Source organism: Falco naumanni, chromosome 14 (assembly GCF_017639655.2).
Source record: "Falco naumanni isolate bFalNau1 chromosome 14, bFalNau1.pat, whole genome shotgun sequence".
Taxonomy (NCBI): Eukaryota; Metazoa; Chordata; class Aves; order Falconiformes; family Falconidae; genus Falco; species Falco naumanni.
Window position 1 is genome coordinate 7,746,328 of NC_054067.1, and position 20,709 is coordinate 7,767,036.

At 43.1% G+C, this 20,709-nt stretch overlaps 1 protein-coding gene and 1 long non-coding RNA gene across 2 annotated transcripts; one reads left to right on the forward strand and one right to left on the reverse strand.

Moving 5' to 3' along the window:
- Positions 1–1,866: 1,866 nt before the first annotated feature.
- Positions 1,867–8,293, reverse strand: PGRMC1 (progesterone receptor membrane component 1). The gene is made up of 3 exons (XM_040614126.1): positions 7,888–8,293; positions 5,921–6,076; positions 1,867–3,794 (listed from the first exon to the last, which is right to left on the reverse strand). Exons 1-3 carry the CDS (start codon positions 8,204–8,206, stop codon positions 3,694–3,696), a joined length of 576 nt encoding a protein of 191 aa, XP_040470060.1. The 5' UTR covers positions 8,207–8,293; the 3' UTR covers positions 1,867–3,693.
- A 138-nt stretch (positions 8,294–8,431) lies between these two features.
- LOC121097632 lies at positions 8,432–13,001 on the forward strand. Its single transcript, XR_005831020.1, has 2 exons — positions 8,432–8,882; positions 11,934–13,001. It is a non-coding gene; the product is annotated as an uncharacterized LOC121097632 (long non-coding RNA).
- Positions 13,002–20,709: the final 7,708 nt, after the last annotated feature.

The window sequence follows — 20,709 nt, forward strand, 5'->3', positions numbered from 1 at the left end:
TGTAGAACCTGTTCTCAGGTGTTTTAATATTAATTCCCCATGATAGCCCCAGGCTATCATACGCTGGACTATTCAGTATAATTTTGCTTGTTATCCTGAAGGCTTATCTTTAAAGATGCATATAAATTTTGCTTTAAGACTTCTAAGACGCATAGCTTTGTAGATTAAATGTCAATAGTTACAGGAATAAATGTCACATCTCAGGTATGAAAGTTACAGAATGTTTTGACAATTGTAACACTTCACAGGTGAAAAGATGCATTAAAAGCAGCATTTATATAGTTCATCAACAGAGGTGTATAACTTTGCTGGCATAATTTCACACCTTTCAGTTTGAGCCTGGCGTGTGCTGTTGTTCAGCCGGCATTTCAAGCTGTGGGATTTAATTTTTTTTTTTGGAAACACTGTTTACTGTGACAAGTATGAAGTAGGGTGCTGAGACTGCAGATCAGATCTTGCAATCAAATCTGACTTTTCGTACAGAACTAGTGAAAATTACTCCTAATAGAGCTAGTGAGCACATAAGTCTTCTCCGGGGAGCTGTCTGAACTAAGCTTTGTTACTGGAAATACACAGCCTGTTGTACCTCGTGCTGAATGCTGGTCAAAACCCTACGGGCTGTTTTAAAGCAGAAATACACAATGCCCATTGTTACATCAGTCAGTCTGCCTGAAATACAAGAACACAGCAATTATGATATAAAGCCCTCTCTTAATCCAGAGATTCCAGGCAATGCATAGAAACACCTCACCTTTTGTAAACCCCTTACCTAACTCCAGACATAAGCATTCATTACTGAACTTTTATAAAAGTGGAACAGCATGAAATAAGAGCTAATAAAGATGATTAAGAGCAGGGAGAGTCCAGACAAAAGAATACCTGAATTTTACAAAGCAGTTGACAGTGACAGAAGTGGTTGGAAAGGAGATGCTGCTCAATTTGATGTGTCAAATTTGTTAAGTTTTGATTTGTCCTAGAGCTCCTCAAGTATGCCTTTGCTACACACACCAGTAACGGGTCACGTGGGGGAGATGGCTGACAGTCTCTGCTCATAGTTGGTCATCATGTCCTACTTCGTTAATGTACAGTCTGATAAGCTACCTGGCACAGTTGGTTTTGCTTAATCAGTGCAGCCAGTCACTGTTGAAGGAAGGGGCCAAGTTGCAAGGAACAGAGTAAAAATGAAGTTAAAACCCATCCATTTTCTCCAGTACTGTAGGAGAAAATAAAATCCATGCCTGGTGCTTCATGAAATTGTACTTTTGTTACTTGCTTCTTCCCCTTCCACAATAAATTAGCTTTGTTTTCTCTGAAAAAGCAGTGGTCTTGCCAAAGCATGATATTTCCTTCCCAAGAAGCACAGATGCTTAACATTAAGCTTTGTCTTGTGTTATGACCAGTTTTCTGTGTAGTTTTTATGTATTCTTACTGTTCTTTGATGCATCATGTTGCAAGGTACAGATTAATATTTAAAAGTGTTACAGTGTTGAGTTCCTCAGGATATGTTATGGGCTACCTTAACAGTCAGATGGTTGGGTCCACCGAAGGGTAGGTTATAGCCTAGCCTAATTCTGCTACGTGTCAGCCTTCCGAAGCTCCAGCTTTTGCTCAGTGTTAACGATTACTTGCGCCTTTTTACACCTAACTCTGTTTTTCCAACAGCAATGCATGTTATACAACATGCACATGTTCTGTGTTTAATAATCTGTTCAAGTTATACTACAGAACCACATTTACAGGCATTCAGTTAGAATATATACTCAGTTGGATAATGTTGGACATTGGAGAAAGAGAATACAAAACTTGAAACATTGGGGAGGATTAAGTATCACGTTTACTTGCAGTGAATAAAACCAAACACCACCATTACACAAGAGTATTTTATTTTCTGGCTTAAAAGCGTATTTCTGATTTGAGGTAAACCATTAGTAGTACTTTGCAAAGAGTATTACAAATGTCTCTAAAAAAACAGCAACACAAAGGTTGTGACAAGATTTAAATTCATCTCCAGACCTTCGTTAGGTAGTTCACACAGTACCACTTTACACAAGCTATCTTCATTTGAAGGCCCAGTGTAACCAGAAGAAAATGCCATGACAGTGTTAGGACTGAGGGAAAGTCATTCATTCTCACCACAGATGGTCTCAGGCACTTTTAACGCGTTGTGTCAGCTTGTTCACAAAAGGTGCTGTTGTGCAATGCACTCTACTTCCAAACAATTTGGCCCAGTTTACACCTTCCCACTCAGGACTCATCATTTTGGTTATGTTGCCAAATTGAAACAACTCAACTGGACAGTGAAACTACATAGGGGGGAACTACCCCAGACAGGCACCCAAGCATAATCACCTGGACAAGAAACACATTTACAAGTGATCAGCAAATCATTAGTTACCTCCTTGGAATTTCTAAGAAAGTTTTGCGGAAGTATTTTAGATAGTGATGGAGCACATCGACATTTTCTTCTTGGTCAAATCTGTTTACCCAGCCCCCTCTGGCAGGAGACTAGTAATTAAGCATAGATGTAAGTTAAGAGAGCAAGTAAGTAAAAAGCAATTCAAAGGTCAGGTTCCCCCAGGTATAGTATTGCTGATTATGCATGGGATTGTGCCATTTCTTTAATGGCAATGTTCCAAAGCAACAAAGGCCTCAACACAGAAACGGCTTACACCATGTTATTTTGTGCAGGAAAACTGTGTAAGTTACACTGACCAGTAACATTATTCTGCTAGTTAAAGCTGCGTGTACAAGAGCACTTGTAAACTATGCCATACCAGCAAGTCTTCTTTTTTAGGCCTAGGAATTGACAGCAGCTGATCTTCCCCTTTTAATATAATTTCATTAACAATCACAGAAAAGTTTTGTTAGGAGGAAAAGTGAATGAGTAGTAGTCCAGTTGAGTTACGCTTCATGGTGTACCTGGTTTTCAGGTAATGCCTAGTTACACTCAATATCTAATCCTTTGTAGCACTTCAGATGGGCTTTAAACGTGAACAAAGAATATTAATCCATGCATAATTATGCATGACTGAATACATCAAGTATTCATTAGTCCTTATTAATTTTTTAAGTATCTAAAAGTGATTTAACCTCTAAAAAATTCTTATTTTTTAAAGCAGTTAATGTTTCATCTGTAAACCACTATGTAACTCCTTAAAAGCCAAATTACCTTACATAGTATTGAATTACTCTGCACCACAAATGAGTATGATGCTTCATGGACAAATAAAATATAGTCCCTTTTCTAAAGGAAATACAGCCTGGGGCCCAGATCCTGCAAAAGCTAACACAAAACAAGATTTAGTGGAATTTGTGTTGCATGTGTGAAGTTTTACTCTTGTGCTTGTGTCCACAGTTACTAGGTTGTTAATGAAAAACTGGATTTCAACCTACTCTGTGCTAAATGGTGATAGAAGAAAAACATTAATAGTCCTTTATTGCCAAAATTGCAGTTTACTTGTGCACAGGCATTTCTCATGCATACTTCAGATTATGCAGGTTTAAAGTAAGACAGATCTTAGATTTTTAGTAGTTTACCACTGAATTTTAAAAGGAGACCTTTGAAAAGCAACAATTCGCTGTAACTCTGGACCTTTTGTAAGCATTGCTGCTGTTGCAACTTGTAAAACAGAAGTGGAATGTTACAAACGATCCTTTACGATTCAAAAACCAGATTGTTCCTCACTGTACTCTCTAGTCTTTCTTTGTGTCTTGGGCATCTTTTTCTTCTTCATCAGAGTACACAGTGGGTTCCTCCCCTTCCTTCAGCAGCTTACCAACATGGTGATACTTAACTGGGGGGGGAAAAAAAGAAATCAAGTAATTATTCTTCCCTGAAAGATGTGCCTTTTTTAACTCAACAAAATGCCTATATAATAATAAAACAGCTCTCAGCGACTTGTTACAACCACTGGGCAGAGAAGGAGAAAAGCCAAACTCAACTACCTGAACTACTACTAATGTTGTAGTAAGAAATGTGTAAAGTGAATGTAGCTGTAATTCTCCTTCTACTGCCTAAGCCAAAAGATGAATAAATGTAAAGACACATGTAAACTGGGGGACTCATCCAACTAAGAAACAGAATCCAGGATTAGATTATTTCTCTTAATGGCATTGTTAGAATATTTATGTTAGGTATTACACTCGCACGCATATACATATTTGCATATGTGTATGCAGCTTTCAAGGGGTTTTATCGTCTGTAACGTATGTTGAAAGTATCTAATAGGACAGAAGAGGGATCCTTTCTCCCCAGAGATAAAGATGGATCTGTTATCCGATTACGCAGCTAAGCCTCTGCCTTATTTTATATCTCTTTTTGAACATGTTAAAACACTGAGATCATATACACATAAGGACTGAGAGCTACACTATATTGCCCATCTGTCAACTTCAACAAAGCAAAAGATGCCTCTGACTATAGGCATTTTGGACTAGCATTGTTATAATTAATAAGAATTTAAAGCAACTAATTGCCAAATTTACTAGAAATGTAGTAATAAAGAGTGCAGTTCACTGTTGGTCCTGATGCCTGACTCTTTAAAAAGTAGATTTAAACACTAGTTTAGGGCAGGTATTTTGGTAGCATAGTTCTGGTTCCTGTGACATATTTGTGTTAGCATAATAAAACAGCCATTCTGCATGGCATGATCAACAGTCAGTCTTGATTAAGACAGGAAGAGCGCCAAAGTAGGAGGGGCACATCAGGTCAGGACTGAGACACTCTGGATGACATTAAGTGGAGTAAAGCTCCATTCTAGCTTGTCATAGTACATCTTTAAAACCCAACACTAGATTTAAAAACAAAAAACATTTTACTTCCACTGTACTACTATTTTGTATATGCAGTTTCCATCGTATATATATATTTATGTGTGTGCGTATAAAAATTCATCAAGACAAACAACTGATACATTTATTTTTTGTCTTATCCAAATAGAAACAATCCCTTTGGTGTTCACTTGCCTAAAAGGCATCATGAGATACAGAGGAATTAATTTTCATCAACAAGACACATTGGGAGAAAAAAAAAATCATGCCAGTTGGCATGCCCTGGTACAAGGTCAACGCAGCAATTTCCATAAAACTGTGGCTGAAGTTCTTTTTGAGCAGCAAGTTGAGGCACATGACAGAAAACAGTTTGAATTGTGTCTTTTCAACTTCCAATACTGAGCATAGAAAAACAAGGCAACTATGAAAATTACTTCCTTCTGTTACTTTTAGAACAAACATCTCAAGTGTGCAAGTTGCCATTTTTCCTCTGCCACTCTGGCCATCACTGGTACAGTAACAACCAGGCTGCTTGCAAGCACAGAGGTGGCATTTGCTTATTCCTCATCACCTGCTGGGGAAGAAAGTCAGCTGGATACAGTTGTCTGTGAATCTAATAAAGCCACCAGCAAGGCCATGCAGAATAACTTAACAGTAAAAAAAGTTGCATCAAGAGCTCCAAGCGGAAAAGGCCTAGTTTAAACAGTCTTCATAACTCAAACCCCCCAAGTAGTAGTAACTGAAATGCTACTCTCATTTCTGAGAGGCTGAATGGGACATAAGCTTAATTTTTTCAGAGCATTAAAATCTAATAGTCTCTATAGATGGGGTCATAACTGCATCAAAAACATGCTCTTAATTACCAATTCCTGTCAACTTTTTGGGTGGCCTTACAGATTTTACCCTACGAGAGTGCTTCTATCTCTCCTGCTGTTCTGTAAGGAGCAGCGGGAGGGAGAAAGCAGAGGGAAAACCTGACATTTATCTTAATTCTTTTGACTAACAGTAATTCTAGTAATACTTAGTAAACAGGTATTAACTCAAAGTAAGTTTGCAGACTGATGCTTCCAGCTGGTAACTGCATTTTAACCATTGCTTCCCTTATTACACACTAGTTAGCTACTTTGTGAATAGGTTAAAAATGGCTTACAAGTGAATTGTGACTCCCAGTCCCTCAAGGTCTCTTGCTGTGTAGCGTTGAGATCAGAGAGGTCATCATAGTCATCCCTCAGAGCCTCCTTATCCAGGCAGAAGGTGGCAAGACCTCGGGATGCATCTCTTCCAGCAAAAATCCCATACGGGCCCCCTTTAAAATAAAAATGTAAGCAGCATTATTACAGGGGTAACGGGTGCTGTATGTTCTTCATGGATCAGAGTCACCAAACTGAAACAAACAATGAGTTCCTACTTTGTCCCATGGGTCAGAGGTGCCTCCAACTTCTGAAATGTTTTGAAGTTTTATTCTGCTTGGTAATAACAGAAAACAGAGGAAGAGGACAAGAAACAAAACCATGGGAAGAGATCCCGAGTTTGCTGAAACATCAGGACAATGAACCACACAACGGTGCATGGCACATACAAACAGGGTAAGAATAAGCATACAAATGGTGTATGTCTGAGGTGAAATTGAAGTTTTCTAAGAGATGCTCCTGACTTAAAGAGCTGAAAGGATGACTTGACAGAAAATGTGGTGGAGATACCAGAAATTACCAACTTGGAAGAAACATCTATTACAACTCCCAAAGTGCAAGATAAGCTCAAATGATCAAAACATGCAACTCACAGCAGATCAGAGATATCTTATCAAGACAGACTCTTGCTAAACTTCATTAATGATTCACTTGCTTGCATGACAAGCTGAAAATGGAGGTATCACATCTTGCAGTTAGATACTGAAAAGTCTTATGGGAGCTAAAAGAAGTTAATATGAACTCTTGTTACTGTACAGCATGCCATCTTCCACACCTCCCAGGGTTTCTTTCTGAATTCCTCAAAAGCATCTTACTTTTCCATTAAAATGAAACCCAAACTAGCCAGACACTGTGATGAACCATTCAGCATTTAACCAAATTAGATACAATAGGGAGCTTTGACTGTCATGCGTGGAATCCAAAGTGTGGTCCGTAAGTCAAGTGGGTTTAGTTTGCACAAATACAAAACTACATGCCTAACTCAGCTACACATTATCATCTTGACTGCTGCAGAAACTCAAAGTTACAGTCCCACATCATTCAATGACAGCCTCCAGTCTATGTTTGGACCAAAAGCAGTAACCTCATTGTGCTTCCAAATACGTGGCATCTCCTGCACTGCTCTCCTTGCCTCAGAGTAGCACTGGCAGCTTGCTACTGCAGCTACCCACAGTCTAGAGAGCTCAAGAATGGTTATGCCGGACAGATCCCGGCACAAATTAGCAAGGCTCTGTGAGGCTCTTTAACAGGAGGCCTCTGTTAAAAGTAAAATCCCGTGTCCTCGTGGAGGTGATTAAACTCTTATACCTGGGTGCACATACTCCCACCCACCTCATCTATAGCTGCTCTATAAGCCTATGTAGCTTATTCAATCTTTGCACATTCCAACTGGCTACACTCATGATAGGAAGCTGGTTTAATGTAAATTCCGAGGTATTTAGTATAAATATTATGCAATCAAGTGATGCTGGGGATGGGATGTCAGCGCTGCAAGCACACTCCGCTCCTGATGCCCGGCGTCGGGCAAAGGCACCCGCGGACGACGAAGCGGCCCGGCAGCGGCACAACCACCGAGGGTGCGTGTAACCTGCCCCGGGGAAACAAAGAGAGTAACGCAGCAACGTGGAGTAGCGCCGGAGTTCTCCCGCGGCGGAGGCCGAGCAGCCGCCCCCCGGCCCGAGCTGTGCGCGCCCCGCCCGGCTCCGGGAGAGCCGGATCCTTTCCCGATCTCCGGATCGCGGGCAGGGCCGAGAGGGCACGGGCGGCTTAGCCGGGCGCTCACCCGGCGGCTCGGGGAGCGCTGATCGCCGCGCCGCAGGGCCTGACCCCGGCCCTCCCGGCGGCAGCCCCCGCGGTCCCTCCGGGCCCCCCCGGGCACAAAGGGCCGCGGCGTTCCCGGGCCCGCCCCGCCGGCCCCCGCCCTCACCGGGCCCGTAGAACTTCCTGGCGCGGCTCACGTCGAAGACTTTGCCGTTGATGGCCATGAGGATGCGGCGGTCGCGCACGCCGTCGTAGGGCCGCAGCTGCGCCAGCGTGAAGTCGCGGCGCTTCATCTTGGGCAGCGGCGGCGGGTCCGCCTCCCCCGCCGGCGCCGCCGGCCGCTCGCCCCGCAGGATCTGGTAAAGCAGGAAGAGGCAGAGGCCCAGCAGGCTCAGGTTGAGCGGGGAGCCCACGATCTCCAGCAGCAGGCCGCCCCCCTCGGCCGCCGCCTCCTCGCCGGCCACCGCCGCCTCCTCGCGGGCCATGGGGCTCGGCTGCGCTCCGGCGCGGCAGGCTGAGGCGCGGTGCGGCGGCGGGCACAGGAGCCGGGCCGCCTCGGCGGGCTGCGGGGCGGGACTGGGCCGGCGGGCAGGAGGGAGGGGCCGCGGCCGGCGGGCGGGCTGAGGGGCGGTGCGGCGGCGGGAAGGCGGGGCCGGGCCGCCTCCGCGCGCTGGGGAGCGGGCCGCGGCCGGCGGGCGGGCTGAGGCGCGGGCAGGGGTGAGGGCGGGAGGAGGCCGAGGCGCGGCTGCTGTCCGCAGCCGGAGCGGAGCGGGGCTGGGCGCAGGGTGGGCCGCCGCCGGCGCTAGGTGGTGGTGTGAGCTCGGCGATGGCGGGCGCCGGCCGGAACGCGGCTGAGGCGAGGGCGGCTCCGCGGAGGGCGCCGCCAGCCGCCATTCCCCGCCCAGGCGGCAGCAGGGCAGGCCGGGCCACCGCAGCGGCGGCTCCGGGGCAGGCGGTTTCACAGAAACTGTGGCAAAACCAGCTTCGGGGTGGCGTTAGACCAACATCAGAGCTGCCGGCGCCCTCCCTGCGCCATCCTGCCGTGCGGGGCCGCGCCTCAGCCTTCCTGACAAGGCGGTATCTCTTCGGGTGCTTACTAGCGAGCGTGCCAAACTCAGGAGAAAAGGGAAGAAATTACCAGACTTCTGGGGTTTTCTTCAGGTAATACCCCCTGGCCCTTCCCCCACCCCCCCAAAAAAAATAATAAAAAAGACAGAAGCAGTAGCCACAAGGTACTATTATAACACAGAAAAGTGTCTGGACATGGACGTTTTTATCCAGGCTTCTTTCAGTGGAAGTTCTGGTGAAGTAAAACTTCCGATAAAGGAGGTACTAGCCTGATGTGTGGACTTGCTGTGGTGTTCGCATGGAGCAGCTGGAGCCCTGAACACAGCTAAGCACTGCTGGTGTCCTCTGCTCAGGCCTGGTATCAGGCCTGAGAAAGCAGGGTGATGTTTTGAGTCTGAGTAGTTGTCTCTGCAAACTGTGTCCTCACCATCCTTCAGAAAGAGCCCAAACCAACGCCCAGTCAGAATATCATCGTTCCCTCCTCACGAGTGAGTGCCATCGGTCAGGGCACCCGTGGGAAGCATGGTGTGCCAGCCTTGATCTCACCTCGTCGCTTGGCAGGTGGTCCATACCTCGATGGCAGATGGTCCGTACCACTGCTTTGGGTGACAAAGGCCGCTTTGAACCTATCATTGGGACATTTAGATAAATAAAATCAAAAGCAGTGCTTTTAATTTATTTTCTAATTCTCCGTGTTAGGAAAATTTTAACTCTGTGGGTTTAGTGATAAAAGAGTTTTGCCTTTTGGGATATGCTCAAGACCTCTCAGTTCTAAGGTGTTTAATCATGTTGGCCCTTGCAAGGTAGGGTGTTTGGTTCCACACCCTGTCTGGTTTGGGAAGCTCCTTGTTTTATTGATCAGTACTTGGACCTTGATCTGTCCTTTCATGGTATACACTGACTTTTGCTTCCACCTGCTGTGTAACTTGGAAAACCCATTGTTTGATCGATCTGATGACTGAGATTTGTATTTGGTAGTAAAGTAGGTCTGCGTTTTGACCCATTTAGGATACTAAATAAACCTCTGAAACTTCAGAATTATTCAACTGTATTACCTAGATGACAGTTAATTCTGCTCAGTGTAGACGTGACACTACTACACTTCATTGTATTGATACTACATGTTAGAGGAATAGATGTAGAAAAACTTGACATTTGGAAGGAGATTTTTCTTTCATTTTTACAATACATACTGTTCAAGAGCAAGGAAAAAACTTGGACTCCAAAACAACTCCAACCCTGAATTTGACCATGAACCAGACACTGAAGGGAGGGAAAAAGAAGCTCTGTTTATTCCTAGTATCCTAGAGAAACCATCTAAGAACAGTTCATTCCTAGATAAAGAAAGGCCAGGAAACATAGCTGAGATTGATATAATCTTGTTATGTGCCACTGGTACTGCAAGTTACAGTTGCTCAACTTCAAGCTCTCTTTTCACCTTGCAGCATATAAAAAAATATTTGTATGCCTCAGAATGTATCTTACTTAACAAAAAAGTAAGAAAGATATTTAGAAATAAATGGGCATAAACAAAATTATGATACATCAGTCAACATTATCTAAATTAATAAATCCTTTGCTGTACATTTCTTGCTAGCAAGCTTATTTGGCAATGCCTTTAAATGGAACTGAGGTTCTAGTCAGAACAGAGTTGGCCCCAGCTAAATACCACATGCATTAGCTCTGCTCCCACACAGGTTTTCCTCTCTATTCCATAGACAACAACAGTTTCCTTCCTGAAACCATTCTGTTAACAACATCTATTAGATGGGTTGATAAAGCAGTTCTAATATAATGCTCTCTTCTTGTTAGTTGAAGAAAACATTGGGACTCGGGTAACTTTCATATTCTTGCAAATCAGAGTAGTTCAAATGGCTTTAAAATATTCCTACTTGGGTTTTTTTTTTCTTTTATATAGCCAGCATGAATCTGTTAGAGATGAAGCAAAATTAGCTCTGCTACACCTCAGCATTCTTCTTGCTGCTCTATTTCCACTTTGGAATTTGTCCGGTATATTTAGTGAATCTTTGAGAGCATATTTAATGCTTCTGAACAAAGTATGCTTTGCCTGGTTTCTCCGTGATATGCTTTACCATGGCTGAATACATGGAGACCATTCTTGCCAAGCTGATTTTGGTCCTCTCATTCTTTCATTGTTCCCTTGGAAGCCCTCCACAAGAATTCTTTTCTCTAACTTAACTGATTGATGAATCTAATTCAAACTATGGCTGCAAAAAAGTTTTCAGAAGTTTGCAAAGATACTGATGCCTAATTTGCACTAGTTGGGAGCAGACTGCCAGAGCTGCTGATCACCTGGAACTATTGCTGGCTTTCATTCGACCTGCAAGGACCCAGGCTTTCTGAAGGACAGATGAGGTATCTTAGTCTTTGAGCTTACCGAGAACTGGTGATGAATAAAACCACTGGCAAGTTAGATCTTTACTGTCCAGCCTAAAGTCTGATTTGTAACTTCACACCTGGGAATTTGAGATACTTCAGTAACGTACCATAGTACTGCATTACAAACAGCTTGTAACATCAAGTAGCAACCATAGAAGTTTTTGCCTTGTGGTCCAAGTGGCTTCTTGGAATTTGTAGATTAAGTAAAGAAATTAAAAAGCAAGATTAAATGTGCCTTACAAGGACATGAGGAATTTGAGCCTTCTAGAGAGAGACAACATATTATATGAGGCCATCCAATACATTGACGTAGGCAAGCTCTATCACACCTGCCTGTTTCTCACAGCTGGTCTAATATGGGTCTTACTTCTTCCTCATTCCCCCCTCCTCCTACAATAATTTAACTTACTAACGAGGAAAAAGAAAGGAATGATAAGATGCTGTAATCTCTTATTTTACTGGGTAGTGCCTACCCATGCCTACCCGTGCCAAGAAAACAGAACCCCTCCCTAAATTGCAGAGGTCCTGTAGGTCAAGTGTGCTCCTAATGCTGGCAGCAGGCGTTCTATTAAGCTGTTGTTAGTGTGGGTCTGTTCCAGGTGCAGAGCAGGCACCTGACCCAGGAATGTTCTGAATTACATCTAGTCCTCAGGTCAAAAGCATATATCATCTTTCTGCTGGTCTTCTTTTTTTGTTTGTTTTGTTTTTATTTGCGTTTCTGTCACACTTCTGTTTATTTTTCAGTTGCATCTTCTGACTTTGTAGCTGTGCTCTTCATCCAATGAAGTGCGAGAAGAAAGAACTTTGCAATGTGAAGATGACACTATGCTGAAGGCTATCAAGATCCTGTCATTCCTGGAGATATATGTGTAAACATCTGCAGTGTAAACCAGCTCCAGATGGGAATTTTTACCAAGTTTTACAAAAGGTGTCAGAGAGGGAGGTTGGAAAGGCGGAGTCTGCTCATGTCTGAGAATTGCTTTCCTCAGAAACAAACTGATGGGAGCTTGCAAATAAAATCTCCTCCCCAGCTTCATCTCCCCCCTTGCTTGCTTATCTTTTAGGCTGCCTGGACTATGGTTTTCAATTCAGTCATGCCGAACAGGACTGACAGTCACTATGACAAGAAAGCTGGCTTGGTCAGTTTGTGCAGCAACTGTGCTACAAAAATTTTGGAGATGCCTTGTCTTGTAACTGTGGATTAAAATCTGGGTGTGAATTCTCAGTATGGGCTCCTTTTTTGAAAAGCAGCAGATGTCGAAAGCAATCTGGGCAAGCTGTAGATACTTCTGAAAGAGGCAAGGAAAGAACAACACACAAGTCTGCATGTGATTCTTGCAATGTAACAGTCTCAGTATCCCTAGAAAGCACAATGATTGACACTGAAAGGGTAAAGTCCCTGACTTCCTGAAAATGACGACTTGGATTTGCTTACAGGTCTGATGAGCCAGGAGCGTTTTGTGTATCAAAAATAACTGGATGACATAAAGGAGACTTGGTGCATTCACAGATTGAATCAAATCAGTAGCACCGTTAGAGGGAGTAGGAAATGTTCTCTCTGCTCTGGTAGTGTTGGATGGGGAAATGGTATCCATTGCATGTACATGTGTTCTTCACAAGGACCAATTTTTGCTTACGCTGGAAACATTCACTTTGCATTTTGGAATGCGTGAGCTGTCTTCACTGGTGTCACTATATCCCTGAAGTAGGGCCTGTTATTTCTCTGCTGCTATGAAAGTGTGCTAGTTCTGCTACGGAGCAGGCCAGTCTGTTTCAATGTGAATTGACAACCAACTTCAACATTAATAGATTTAAAGATTAGAAAAAGGGAGGTACCGGTGAGCTAGGATGGTAGAGTTTTCTAGGTGTAACCTTACAACATTTTAGTTGTAGAAGTGTAATGAGACAGGCATGGATTCTTATCTCAGTTTTATTTAGCTGAAATCTGCTGCTGTTGATTACCAAGAAAGCTTTTGCTGTCTGTCTTTGCTCTGTTTTAGTTAAGTGCTCACATACAAAGCAGTAAAGACAAGATGGGGGTGACTGAGTAAAAAGAAGAAAGCCATGGTAGGAAGACAGACATGTGGAAGAAATACCGCTTGGTTGGGTTTTTTTTTCAAAATCATCTAGGTGTCTGGTTAGATTAAACACACTTCCAGGCGCAAGCCAAATTTCTGTCTGTTCCACAAATGGTTCCTTTTATCTTTGGTTTTCTGATTTTATTAAATACTTGAAGACAGTTCAGTCATGCTTGGTTTCACACAAAGTTGGCTGGCTAAGCAGCGGTCCAGTGGAATCCAGTTTTCAACAGGTTAAGGAAGCGCTCCGTTAGTTTCCCAGCCTGATGGATTTCCAGCTGTTCTAGTGCAATGTCCTCAGTGGGAAAATCTTTCAGACCCTCAAAGTCACCCCACAGCCTGAGAGATGTTACGTGGATTATGTACGCTGAGAAGATGGCTCGCGCCGTGCCCCAGACCCGCTGGGCAATGCGCCCGATGCAGACCCCTTACGTGGCTTCGCATCTTCCCGAGCGCTGTGTCTCGAGAGCAAGGCCACAGCACCGCCACGACCTCCACGCGTGGGCTTGCTGCACCCCGCTGAATGATGGCAGGTCTCCTGGGTCCGAGCCCGTGGGAATTCCCGGGACACCAGTGCGGAGGCCCAGGAAGGTAACGCGGCCTTCCCACCCCGCCCGGGCAAGAGAAAGCCCCAACTCCGGCGATGTCGGAAGCCTCCATTTTATTTACCGCGGTTCCCCCGGCCGAGCGCAGCGGCGTGGCACGGCGTTCGCTTCGGGGGTCTGCGCTGCTCCCCCGGCCCCCCCCGCCGCTCCCCCGGTGCGAGGGAGGTGGGGCCTGCTACCCTGCTACCTGCCGCTCGGGGCCGGTGCCCGGCCGGCGCGCTGGGTGCCGCTGGGCGGCGGCGGGCGGGGCCGCTCCGGCGCGGCGGAGCGGCGCGGGGCGCTCGGGCGGCGGCGGTGAGTGGCGGCGGCGGCGGGGTCGCGGGGGGCCGGCGGTAACCGGCAGGGGAGGCGGCCGCAGCCTGGCAGCGGGGGACTCCCGGGCGGTGGTGCCGCCCTGCACGCCGCTCGGCAGCGGGGCCGTGCCGGTGTGGGGCAGCGCTGGCGGGCGTTTTGTGGCGTAGGCGAGCGGCGAGAGCTTTCCCCGATGCGCTCTTTGTTCAAACGCTTTATTCGCCAACTGCTGCTAACGGCTCCTTACTCTTCCTGCCAGTGTCGGGTCTGTCGGGCTAAACTGGCATCCTTACCCTTCACTTAAGACCTTGCGGTCTTTCAGTGTCAGATCTCTGCATCTTACGCCCTAAAACATTCTTTAACCAGTTTTAGCAGACGTAGGCACGGTTACTAATATGAGCTGGACTTGACTTTCCCTCTTGCATTGCTAGCAGAATTGTTGGCTGTCTCCCACGTGCCAAGTATTAACACTAGTGTTGCGGACTGGGGCAATCCATGTGATCTTGGAGTGAGCGTGCGGTGGTGGTGTGAGAGGAGTAGCAGGGTCTTGTAAAGGGAGCAGATCGGATCCATAACCTGTATTAGAATGAAAGTCACCCACTGTGTCATTTCTTTCACAATTATTTTGATGATAAACTCCATAATTTGAGAGTTCAGTCTTATAAACAACTGTATGCAGGAGTAAAGCCTTAATCATGTAATGACTTTGATAGATTTCCTGTGATAACTATCCTTGTGCAAGTAGGATGGCTCATGTAAGGGCAAGTACTTTCGTCAAGGTAACGAGCTGCATGCAGGGTATGAGCACGGCGTATTGCAGAACCTCAGCAAACCACCTCCAGTCTTTTCCATAGTCTAGTCCAACTGCTGTCTTGGAAATGTCCTCTTCCCCTTCCAGCCATTGTGCTGTGCCCTTGCACCACATCCTACAGAGATCTCTCAGTGTGGTGTCCTCTGCCTAGACCCATGCAATCAGCTTGTCTGATGCCGATTTGGATGGGGTTTTGTTCATTTCAGACTTGATGTAGCAGGTTGGAGGACTAGAAAGAGGTAGCCTAGTACACATAGTCTGAGCTGCTTGGGATTACTGTCACTGTGGATCTTTTACACTTTCTGTTGCCCTGATACTTGGTGGAAACTGAAGGTTATAGGTAACTTCAAGTATAGTGTTAGCAACCTTTAAAACAGAAAGGCAAGTTTGATGGCATTACCTTTTGTTAACAGCTTCATTAATGTGAATTTTCTATTTTGTTTTCTCTCACACAACATAATAAATAATAATTTGGACTCCAGTACCTTTGCAGATACATTATAAGATGAAAAATGCAAATATATATTTGTCTTGCTGTTATAAAACAAATACAATGAAAAATTAATTCAGTGATTTAATAGACATGAAATAACTTTCTGCACTGTTTGGTTGATTGGTTGTTTATAATTTGGACTTCTGGTTATACAGTGTATGGAGCAGTATGTTGCTAGTGCTGTAGACCAATTCCTGAAGAATATTGCACCTGAAAAGTTGCGTTGACTTAGTGAAATTGCTCATCTGTTTCTAAAGTGTGTCAGTAGATGACTTAACGCAAGATCAATACAGTTACACTTCTCCAGACTGAGCTCCTACATAGTAAAAAAAAAAAAATGCAGCCCTGTGGCACAGGTGGGATGTGAGGTTTGCAAGGATTCCAGAACTATCCAGCCCAACAGAGAATCTGGGTCCATATCTGCAAAATTCAAAGTGGCTCAGTTCTTACTCACTATAGTATAAGTGCAAAGCACTTCCCACCTTAGACTTTATGACTGACTAAAGTTTAGTATATATAGATATTTAAGTGATTATATATGTATACAAATGCTTTTTCTGCTATGCAAAACCAAGTTACTTGGGTGTTACATGAACCAAAAGTATACTTCATGGGCTTTTTCACGTGAACCAAAAGTATACTTCATGGGGTTTTTTAGATCATTGTGAGTTGAAATACTTCTCCACTTAAGCTGTTTGCTTGTGTTTCTGTCAAAGATTTGATGGAAATTTTCTGAAAATGAAATGTCACAGATTCCTGTGACCACAAAGGTGGAGATATGCCTGGTGCAGATTTGATGACTCAAAACTCTTTGTCCTTTAGAACCCACAGCACAGGTTTTTGGCTGTATTCAGACATTTGGGAAGTAGATCTCCATTTAGACTTTTTTTTTAGTCTTCCCAGGAGCCAGTTAAGTGCAGACTTAACTAGCAAAAGTTAAGTTTTACAACTCCAGAAGTGTTACTGGCATTTGCTTTAGTTTCAAAGTTAATATTTGCCTCCACTTGAAATGTGTCTTTATGTACTGGCCAGAGAATTTGCTGCAGACAAATGTACAGCTATGTTTCCTGTTACCAGAAGAAGATAGATGACAGTCAAAGAAGAAATGAGAAACTGTACTTGGTCCAAAGAACTGCTTAGTACAGGGCCATTTCTTTAGATTCTAAATAAATTTATTTAGAGATCAATGTTTACTGAGAATATTTCACAAGAAAGCACTAGCTGCAAGTGCAAGTGCAAATACTGGGACGATGCATAAGCATTAAGAGAAGGCTAAGATGTTACTCAGCTTTGAACAGCTGTGAAAATGGACACTCAGTGAACAATCCTGTGTGTACGTGGGAGAGACTAATATGTTTAATACCAACAAACACATCTTTGACTGCTTAATCTCTGCTAAAATCCACTACAACTTTGACCAGAATGCTTACTGTATCTGATACTGTTAGAAGTGTGTTATTCATTCACATTTATTTATTTATATGAACTCTCACTATATAAATGAAAAGAAAGCACACATTGGTTTAGCAAACTGGGGAGTTGATTTTATTTTTTTTTCCCCTGAGGATTTTCAGTAATCCTTATGTTTGTACTGTGGATGGTGTACGTGGTGTGGTTGGTCTCAATATCTTTAGTTATGTAACGTAAACATCAAGCTGTGTAGTAAGTCAAACAGGGGACAAAGCAGCGTGACTGTAGTCCTTGTTGTACATCAGACTGCAAGCTTAGGTTATGATAGGAAGAGCTGAATTCTGTGGAAAGATTGTAATTGATTTTAATGAGCTCTGGATATGGGCCAAACTCAAGAATCGGTGGCTTGACTTTATTGGAATGCCACCAACATCATGTTGAGTCATGCATACACAGATACATATACATCCCCTTAAAGTTTAAAATAGCTTCCAAAAGGAATGCCAATGCCACAAGCATAGATGCCATTTGAATTTCATCAGTTTCTTCTAAATGAATTCAAACCCGTTCTGTGAGATTTTGTTACTTGACATTGGTTTTAGTGGAAATGCAGTCAGACAGGGCTGCATCCCCTCATCATTCCCTCCGATGAGTTTCTATGCCAATTCTTCTGTTTAAGGGCAATCTATTGTGTAGTTTAAGCATAAAGCTAAATAGATTCCTCTCCATCTGAAGAGGTTTATCTCCGTATCTTTGGTTGACAGCTTGTATGTGCAGTGGAAGGAGCGTTACAGGTTAGAACTTGAAACCACCTCTTTGGCGAGCAGCAGACACTGAGATTTCCAGCTGATGTTATTAACAAAGTTAGTTTTAACTGGTGTTCCTCCCTCACTCCTCCTGACTTGTCGTTCCCCCCATAAATCTTATGAGACCTCATCAGGTCGTAGCTTGCAAAGCCAAGTGATCATGCAAGACTCCGAACATTCTTCTGACCAACCAAACCCAGGCAAAACTGCCAAAATACATACTTGGCTGAAAAGCTTGAAAGCAGGATCTTTAATGAATCAGAGCCTGAAAATGAAGAAAGCACCCAATATTTCCAATATATCCGCTTGTTTAAGCCATCACATAGTTTTGCTGACTCAGGAATGCTGATTTTGGGGTGGCCGCACTACTTCAAGCTCTTAAAACTGTAGGAAGTAATAAGGATCTTACTTCACAACTTCTTTTTAAATTGCTGCTTAAAAGCCTGAGGGGGAAAATGGTGGTTAGTGCACATACTTATCTTGCTTACAACTTTGACACCCTCTCTAGAGCTAACCTCAGCAAAATGGAATGTCAAGGATTTACAGCTTATCCTGTTTTCACTGCCATTCTTGGGCTTTTCACCTGCTGTTCCAGCCCTTTCTTCTTTCTGCTGAACATGCATTTCTTAAATTTAACTGGTATTTGCTAGTAAGAAGAGTCTGCCATCATTCATAGAAGTCTATTTAGTATTATTGCTATACTTTGCCAGAAAATGTTACTGTAGCTTGCAGTCAAGTGCATCCTTTCCCTTCTTCCAGTTTACACTTCATAAGACCATTTATGTATTCCACTAGGTTATGTGGGAAGGATACTTTGCAGCACAGAAAGGGTTAATGCTGCTTTAGTTTGGCTGGTTCTTTGTTAGTCTTCCAGTCTTTGCTCTTTTGAGTGCTCAGATTTTTTTTTTTTTTTTTTTTTTTTTTTTTTAGATTGCTACCTTAGGACAGTTGGAGCTGCAGCCATTGCCATGCGATCACCCTGGATCGTGGTTCTGGCAAACCAACATCTTTTCCCAGGCCTGGAACTTGCTGACTTGCTGCAATGACTGCAGCCAGATAACAGGGGTGTAAGGCTCTTTCTTGCAATGTCAGGGTAAATTTTACCCCTATGATTCAAGAAACTATTTGTATATTCCTAAGCACTGGTAATGGCAGGAGGGAGAAGGTTTAGAGAAGATGCATTCTCTCATCCTATTTTCTTTGAAAGCAGTGTCAGGATTTCTGAATTCTCCTGAATTTACCCTCTGTTTTTTATATTATACATTTCATTATCTCAGCAGGAGGAAGTAAAAGGGGGAGGGAAAGAAAGCAGAGGAGGTAAGCTGCGTGGTTTACTTGACATTTGAGAAATGGTCCAAGAGTTTCTCTATAAATTTAAACTATAGACCTGTGGTATAATTACCCAGGAACGTGCTACAAATGGGGATTGTTTGTGAACGGTGATTGCTTAATTTTGTTGCTTTTACAATTTATATGTTATATTCAAGTCTTCCAGCATATGATTTAACACCTCATAGGGAGCTTGTGGATTTATGTAATTGATTCTTTAAATCTTAGTTAAAAAAAAGGAGATGTCAACACAATGTTAGAGAGAATGGGGCTTAGAAAACCGTCTGTAGATTGAGAGAGTAAACTCAGCTGGAGATGCCATTTCAGAATTGCCTTGTGTACAATACTAATGAAAGTTCTTTCCAAAATCCTTTGTTCTTTCATTGCAGATATATTAAGAAAGACCTTATTTACAGATGCACAAATCTTTCATTTTTAAAGATTCCGGTCCTTTGAAACGTAGCATGCAGCTGTTCCACATCGGAGTAAATTTCAAAATCACAATGCAATGTGTTTGTGTGCTTAGAGTTCAAGAGCAATACAGTGAGGAGAAGAACATTAGACCATTTGTATACCTGTTGTTAACTACCAGCATGTACTTCTTTAAGCATTTATTTTTTTAATTTTTTTTTTTTTTGGATCTATCTTTCTTACATTATCACTTTGTTGCTACCGTGCTGACTGAGGACTGGACTTAATGATAGTTAAACTCCTAAAGCTGTAGGTTCTGCAATAACTAAAAATGATATCGTATTGTACAAGAAAATACATTAAAATGTTAAGGTTCTTACAATAAATCAGCTTAAAAGCAAGAAATCTGAGTCAAGGAAAGACTATCGTTTATCTCAGAAGTTCTTGCATTAGTTGATTTGTCAAGCTTTTAGGCTATGCAAAAGGATTTATATTATCTTTTTAATGCGAAGCAGTGTAAAATGACATTTAACTAGAAGAAAGAGGAAAAAAAAGGAGTAAACCAGTCATTATTGTTGTGATGAGTCTGAAGAAACTATGTTATGAACAATACCACCACAACTTTTGTGGATTGGATTAGAGGAAGAAAAGGAATACAAGCAATTCACATGCTCTGATTCTGGTGATCACATTTCTTCTGCTCTGCTGGCCCTCCAACGATGGCCATTGCCACTTGCTCTTCATTCTGCAGTTACAAGAGGGATACAAATAGTCATAGGGTGTGACTTTGATTTTATTCTACTGTACATTACAGAGCATCAGCATGATCATGTGCCCTCATTCCTCCAAAGGAAAAATATTTCAGATCTTGAACAGGTTTTCATTTTGGTGGAAGGGGTGTTACATTTGTAGTGTGTATGGGACTTTTCAGAGATAACATAGTTGCTCTTCTTGTAACTGGTTCTGATCAAAATAAAAGGTTGATCATATCATCACTAATACCATTTTTACTGATGACCAGTGGTTATTCTGCAACATTCAATGTCATTTCCTTTGGATGTTTTTTTACTAACATCCCATTATATTTAGCAATGACATATGAATTCATGGTGAGAAAACTTTGCACAAACTAGGGAAACAATCAAGAAGTCTTACTAGTATTTAGCATTTGTTGCCTTCATGAAATATTAAATCTCATCCGCAGTGAGAAAATACTACAATATAGGTATTGCATCATCAAGAAAGCAGTGCAAATCCATCTTTTATCTTAGCTCATGAACCTTTAG

Excerpts from the sequence above, each read along its gene's own strand:
- PGRMC1 (XM_040614126.1), bottom strand. The coding sequence starts at position 8,206 with ATGGCCCGCGAGGAGGCGGCGGTGGCCGGCGAGGAGGCGGCGGCCGAG. Across the intron at positions 6,077-7,887 it reads CAGGAAGTTCTACGGGCCCG|GGGGCCCGTATGGGATTTTT; the intron begins GTGAGGGCGGGG and ends TTTATTTTAAAG. Across the intron at positions 3,795-5,920 it reads CTGGGAGTCACAATTCACTT|TTAAGTATCACCATGTTGGT; the intron begins GTAAGCCATTTT and ends TTCCCCCCCCAG.